The sequence below is a fragment of the Thunnus maccoyii genome, chromosome 7, assembly GCF_910596095.1.
Source record: "Thunnus maccoyii chromosome 7, fThuMac1.1, whole genome shotgun sequence".
In the NCBI taxonomy this organism is placed as follows: domain Eukaryota; kingdom Metazoa; phylum Chordata; class Actinopteri; order Scombriformes; family Scombridae; genus Thunnus; species Thunnus maccoyii.
In genome coordinates, this window is record NC_056539.1 from 19,508,854 (window position 1) to 19,516,597 (window position 7,744).

The 7,744-nt window shown below is 38.3% G+C and overlaps 1 protein-coding gene across 1 annotated transcript; it reads left to right on the plus strand.

Annotated features, from left to right (window-relative positions):
- Positions 1–290: 290 nt before the first annotated feature.
- LOC121900551 (hydroxylysine kinase-like) lies at positions 291–6,972 on the plus strand. The gene is made up of 5 exons (XM_042416964.1): positions 291–294; positions 1,458–1,766; positions 3,646–3,788; positions 4,649–4,829; positions 6,000–6,972. Exons 1-5 carry the CDS (start codon positions 291–293, stop codon positions 6,440–6,442), a joined length of 1,080 nt encoding a protein of 359 aa, XP_042272898.1. The 3' UTR covers positions 6,443–6,972.
- Positions 6,973–7,744: the final 772 nt, after the last annotated feature.

Below are 7,744 nucleotides of genomic sequence, written 5' to 3' on the forward strand. Positions count from 1 at the left end.
AGTGATAAAGAACTACATTTTTTTGGGATTGTTCTTTTTGCCATAGTATTTTGTCACAGATTGTGTATTATAGCACAACCTGACAGCAAATTGTATGTTTTTTTCTATTTGGTGAGATTAAGTTTGTTGAAAAGTGACAGGGATGTCAAACTATTGATTTACTTTGGAGGTGGAAACTAGTTGTACTGGTGTAACTACAAACCTATAGGGCAGTTCAAAACCTTGTGACTTTCACATTATATACTGTTTGCACCTCTTCTAAACTCTTCCAGATTATCTGCTGAAAAACAATGGGTAAGTGCATTTATTTTCTGTTGCATATCTGGAAAAGAAAGTATATTAAAAGCTCAAATATATTATTCAGATATATTTAATTTTCTAATTAACGTTGAAGCCTTTCACAATGTATTGTATGTATAATAAATAATACTGTAAATTTGCTACTGCACTATCCTATACCAAATGTATTAATAAATGTATTAGTATTACTTTTGTTTGGGGTATCAGGATTGGTTGGTTGGTAGCTTTCATTTATTTTCAACATGGACATCCTGTTTTTGAATCAATGTTTATTAAGTAGTTATTAAGAAATGGTTCATGACAGCTGACAGAATCTTGCTGAGAATATGAATGTCTAGTGATCTCAGTAAATCCTGAAAAAAGGCTCTTGAGAAGTTGCCAAAGGCTGGAAACACAGCCTGACACAATATTAAGAGTATTTCTACCTTTTAATTTTCTTAAAGGTGTTGAACATCATCAATATTCAATTGATGTGTTAGAAAGGATAACTGTAACCTTTGGGATGCTAATGTTTTATAACATCTTCACTAAAAATATCTAACGCCATAACCTTTAACGCATCCAAATTACAGTAGAGCTTTCTCTTACCCTTTTTTTTTTTTTTTTTAGAAAATATCAGCAACATGAAATAAGATATATATACAAAAGTAAATAATGGTGTTTTCGTCATTGTATTATCAATAAAATATTATAATCTCTATATTATGATTAAACATGTATAGTGCAATTAGTTTGATTTAATAGAATATGTAAACATGCAAACTGAGAAAATTACATTTTTTTGGCACTGTGAATAACAAACCAACTGACAAACAGAAGGCTGTCCACACTCACACTGGTGTTGTCATTTATACTGGTTTATTGTCAGTTTGAAGCTGGAGCTATTCTGGGAATTAGTCCACATACTAATCAGAATTATAGTGGTTCTTGTTGTCCTGCCCTAACAGGTACAGTTGTATCTGTTATTCACTCTGCCTCTTTACTTTCCCTGAAACCTATGTCACTGGGTTTGGTGTGAAAATTGGCAGATTCACAAGTCACTTAACAACTTTGGCCAGTGAAATTAGTGAGACTCTTCAAATACTCTCTTACTCAGAAAATATACTTACATTTTATGCTACAATTTTTTTGGTTTTACTTACTTATTTTTTGTGCAGATATTGCCACAACTGTCGATTCAAGGCCAACACTGACCCTGCAGCAGGCAACAAAACTGGTACTGCAGCTATATGGAGTGAAAGTAATGGAAATCTCCACCCTACCAAGTTATATTGACCAGAACTTCCTTGTGGTGGACAAGGAGGGCACCAAAAATGTCCTGAAGATTGTGAATTCAGAAGAGAGCAAGAACACCATCTTGCTGGAGGTGCAGACTCTTGCTATGTACCTTCTATGCCAGTATGGAGTGCCTGCTCAGACAGTTCTGCCCACCACCACAGGGCAGCTCATGAGTATGGAAGAAATAGGTAAGAGTAAGTTATCTCTGCAGTCCATTTACATAAACTAAGACAAAAGAGTGAATCTCAACCACAGGGGGGCATGAGGTGACTGTCTGCCCAAATTAATGAAGACACACAAAACAGACCAAATCACCTTAAATGTATGAGACGCAGCAGGTCAGGGAAGGAAAGTGCAACAATCAGTCTTTTGTCCCTGTCAGGATTAAACAAAGAGGAGGAATATTTTGTGCTGCTACCACTACACCAAGCCAGTCTCATGACAGTTCATGAAATAGTCACGAAATTAATTCATAGATTCGTGTACATGGACACGAATTTTCCATTTTTTTCATTTCATTCCATTTGACACTCAGCACGACTTTCAAACTAATGTATTTCAAACACAGAAGCTGTATTGTTTTTTATCATTTGTTATTCATTTTTAACTATAACCACTACATTGCTCAACATTTACTCACAAGATTTTATCCTTGTTTTTGCTTACTTATCTTAATTTTATCAGTAGCCTACAGTCAATGGTCTGCATCAGTTTGGTGGGCGGACCGGATGATCAGCCACTTGGAAGTAGCCTATTATCCTCACCGTGTTAAGGTTTTCTTTTAATGATATCTTTAACATTTCTCAACACAAGTACACAAAAGTGTCACTGACAACTCAACAATACGATAAGTTAATGTTAAGACCATCAGTTTTTATTGTTTCTCCATTGATTCTGATAAATAACATTTTTTTTTTGTTTGATAGTGGAGGGCTATGGAAGAGCAATGTGTCATAGGTGGATGAGAGGCCTTTGCTGTTTTGGGTTGTCTGCTGTCAGACTGTACTGATTAAATTAAAATAAAGAAATAAAAGCAAGGATAAAATCTTGGGATTAAATGTTGAGTAAAAGAATAACACATGAGAAAAACCATACCGCTTCTGTGCTCCTGAATATGGAAAATTCATGTCCATTTACACGAATCTATAGACTAAATTTCATGGCTATTTCATGAGACTGCACTTCACAAGGTAAGTGGGTTGCTGCTGTATCTCTATACACAGGAGGCACACTGCCAGTTGAATTATCTGTTGCTGTAGAAGACAGGACTCATGCTCTGATGGCTCAGGGACATTCAAGGAAAGAGAGAGCCAATAGAAAGGGAATGCAGTGTCTCAGGTACAACAGTACTCAGCCTTCAAGGCCTCCTGACAGTAGGAGCTAGGCATGCAGGCTTGTCAAGGCTGCTCACCAGTAAGGTCACAAATGATCTGGTATAAGGTCAGTCAGCCTTGTTGCTGGAGTCACAGTTTGAAAATGCTTCAGGGAGGGTTGAGAAATGTGCTGCCAGAAAGCCCTCACAGCTCACTCCTCCCACGCATTGGTATTTCTCCACATACAGTATGCTTTCATATGTTCCCTGTGACACTTGACATTTTATCTCAACAACATTGGGATGAAAGAGACCTGACGACGTTTACATGCCAAGCAAAGGTGCAGATTTTTATTTAAAGGACAAGTTACTTTCCCTCCAAAGAAATCTACAGCTACGATGTCAGATAACTAGCTGCTGTGAACAATGAGACATTCATCCATGATAACTACTTGACAAAACTGTGGGTGTGTACACTGTTCTATGTTTAACACCTCTCTGGGGAAAAAAATTCAAAATTTAACACTGATGAAAACTGGAGCGAAGTACAGTCCACTCATTTATTTAATGAAACCAACATCACTAGCTCTGCCTAGTGTGACTAATCCAAGAGAAGATCAGGGTTAATGTCTGTAATTAAACAGCATTACATGAATCACCAAGGTTAATTGCAAGTTCTAAATCATACTGTACAGTTATGAAATAATACTGAACTGAAAATGTCACTGATTTTTGTATCCACCGTGCCTTATTAGACTGTGGACATGGTGCTCAGATCTACTGTGTGAGGTTGCTGACCTATCTCCCTGGAAAAACCATTGCAGAATCTCCGGTCACACTGCAAGATCTTTATTATTTTGGCAAGATGGCAGCCACCATTGATAACACATTACAACAGGTAGGTCTAGTTATCAAAGTTGTGTGCCAAAATCATTTTTTGAGCAGATGGTCAATGCAACAAACTCTGTCTCATTACATTTGGTTTTCCATATTCACAATTCTGTGTTACAGTTGAACAATTCAAAGCTGCCGATAATTTTTATTCAGATTTATGTATATTTATGTTGTGATGCATATGTGCAGGTATACAGCATATGGCCACCTACCTGGACACTAATACACCTCTATTTTTGTATGAACGATGTGTAATGTGAAAGGGGTCTCTTGTAGTGATGAGCCCACAGACAATAATTCCCCTAAGCACTGCAGAGTGTTTTGGCATCTTTTATCTCATTGTTTTCGTTTTACAACCTGCAACTTGAATGTTTTGTTTCAGTCAGCACTCTCATCAACCCTGTTACCAGCTCTTTTCAACAAAAAAGCTCTATTGAAGCCACTGTCCACCACCTGCCTAGCACCAAATGGCACACAGAAAAAGTTAGCTATTCCTTCTACACCTTTTTTTGTGAAGACCAAAACACGATTAAAAAGGGAGTGAATTTTCACCAGGTGTCCAGGAACCCCACCCTACTGAATGCTAATGTTGCTCCGTTTCTGTTGCATATGTAAAAAAAGCAACAACTGCTTGCTAACACATTAGTCATATCAACTATATTAGACAATAGAATGTCAAATATGTGTGTGCAGTTCAGCTTGTTGTTGAGTTCGGCCCCCAAGTGGCCCAAAAAACCCAAAACAAACAAACTAACAAAAAAAAGATTAATGCAGCTTTAAGGTGTCAAAGGGTTATTATAAAAATATATAGTATTGATTTATTATTGATTATATGTATTATTGAAAACAGTTTTATATTTTCAGCTGGTTTCTCCAAATCTTGATGTCCTACAAAAAGAAGATGCACCTTGGAGCTTACTCAACATTCATCTCCTGGAGGACTACCTATCAGTGATAGACGGAGATCCCCTGCAGGAAGTGGTCAAAGCAGTCATTGAACAGTACAAATCATCCGTACAGCCCAAAATCAACTCTTTTCGAAAAGGTAACGCAGACAACAAGTCAACTGTACAAGTATCAAATTTCTGCTCGTTTTGATGAATCATTTTTCTGTGAAATTGTGCATGCAAATGTGCATTTGCATGGACGGCTTTTGCGGCCGCTAAACTTGTGCAACCGAGACGAAAAGACAGCGTGTAATTCACAAAGTACTCGCAAAGGGCGAAATGAAGATTGCGCTGCCAAGCAAATAGCGTCATGGTGCGCTAGGTGCATTAGGTAATATTCACACATTCGGCGTAAAAATTGGCCCCTTTCCACACAAATAAGCCTTGTTCGCAAAAACAGCCTAATTTCCAAAGACCAGCAATAACAGAGCTCAGGATTCATTCATACAATAAGGGGTTGCTTTGTTACAAAAAGTTTCACCATATAAACCTGGATTGTGTGTGTCCGCTGCTGTGCCATGTGCGTAAATGCGCACAGCCTCTTTCTCAGTGTGGAGACGCACTCATCGTTTCAGCTGCTGTGTGATGCTGCAGCCAGCTGTGACACACAGCCAGCTGTGGGCAATAAACATCAGTACCGATGCTTCTTCGAAATCCTGGATAAAATCAGTGACACTTGAACAACATTATTGTAAGATTTTGTGCTCTCTGCACTTTTCGTTATGGACAAATCTGTGTGCTAAAATATGGATAAAAGCCTTACTTACTTACTCATTTAGACGCAAAACAAGAGCAGATTGCACTACATTCTTTGTGGATTTGACCCAATGTGTTTTGTGTCTACAGTTTGTTTCCGCTGCCCCCAAGTGGCCAAAAAAACACATTTTTGCAGGTTTAACCAAGTGTTAACCTTACCTGAACCATAGTTTATTTGCTAAAACCATGATCTCACCCTAACCTTAGCCATACTGTAGCTGTAATGTGCAGATATTATGGAAAGAAAGAATTAAAAAAAATAAAATAAAAACATTAGCAGAATTGTCCAATATCAATGTCTTTGTCTGGTGATAGGTGTGGCTTCACCTGCCCTTTATAAATTAGGTTATATTATTAACTGTATAAATTTAATTTTAAATCCAACAGAGATTGCATATGCTTTAGTGCAACATGACTTTCTGTGAAGCTGCAACCATTAACTGTGTGGAAGTCAGTAGAAATCCAGATGGCTGGAACTTGGCTTAAAGACACAATGTCTCTGTCTTTCACAGGAATAATACATGGGGATTTAAATGACAGGAACATCATTGTCACTCCGCTTGGCAACGGGCATCATGAAGTGTCAGGCATCCTGGACTTTTCTCTGCTCTCGAATGACTGCTATGTGTGTGAAGTGGCAATAGAAATCATGTACTTGATGCTGGAGCACCCCAGTCCTTTGGATGTAGGTGGAGCAGTGTTAGCAGGCTGGGAGAGCATTATGGTGCTCAGTGAATATGAAAGGGATTCCCTCTTCCTGCTGGTGCTCGGTCGGTTTTGCCAGTCTTTAGTTTATGGACGGTACAATGTCCAAAAATACCCAGACAACAAGAAATATCTCATGACTACAGCCAAAAGTGGGACACGGCTTCTTAACAAACTCTGGGAGCTTGGCAAGGAAGAGGTAGAAAAGAAATGGTTCCATGATGCCAGCACATACTCAGGCAAATTATAAAGAAGTGTTTATCAAGGGATGAGTTTGTAAGAGAATTAACATTTACATTTACAAAGAATGTTTGGATTGCAGCTTTTTAAAATGTTAAGAGTCCACTAGATGGAGACATCATCCCACTTATCCCATATCCTGTATAAAAGGCCTCTTTTGTGAATCAGTCATTCACACTCACATTCAGGCTTAAAAACCTTCTAATCCGAACAGCTGATTGAGACAACTATAATATGTTTCTAGGAATTTCTGCATAAAATGTGCAGTTCATGGAGAATTTCAACTACAAGTGGGCAGATTAACATTGTACTGTGAGTGAGAAGATGTTCACTCAGCTTCTTTTACCAAATTAAGACTAAATAAATGAGGAAACGATGATCCATAAGACAAGATCTGGCTCTGAATTTAATGCCAGTCCCATAATCCTTAGTAACCCAGCTGATCAGAGAGAAATACACAAGTTCAGATAAAAACGGTCAAAGTAGCAGGAACAATTTTTCCTTTTACTCTCACCTCCATGTGCTGTTGCACTCAAAACACCTCAGTCAGAGCCTTATGTCAACTCTCCCGGCACCATCACACTTCACATACACACCTCGTCTACCTTTCTACATTTCAACCTCCCACCTCAAAGGCACCATCTGCCCTCTGCCCCCGCTGCAGCTCTCGATATGTACCTCCAGTCATGCAGAAAATATCTGTGAATGTCTGCCTGTGTTCACGTTTGTACTCCGTCTGTTTCACTGTAGTTCACCAACATTCGAGCACAGTGAGCCCAAAGTGGCATATATGTGAACCTTTGCACTGTAGCCCTACTAAGCCACATCCCCTCCTCTCTCTTTTCTTCTGTCTCACGCTTGCCTTTTTCTCTTTCTGTCTTTGTAATACTTTAAATCCATGTTCCACAAATTATAGCTGAAATGGAAATGGCAACACTCAAAGGACTTAGCTTAATACACCAACCCCTCTTATCAGCGCCATTAATCCTCTTGGCATTTCAAAACAGAGTGCTGGGTCTACACTACACCTTTTTTAAAATACAGCAGATAAATTTAATTTACACTCCAAAGACCACCAATCTGCAGGCTTTTAAAGTCAGAATTTACTGTTTCAAAAATATATATATACTCTATCCATTGTTGTTCCTCGTGAATTACTTTTCATTTCCTTTATTTTATGTAAGATATATGTAAATATTCTTAGCTTCTTTCCAAATAAGGTGTGGTGCAGCGCAAAGACGTTGTGAGAGAAAACAAAACACAACTGAAGGCAAACAGAAAGCATGATCAACTACTGTATCATGAAAATGCC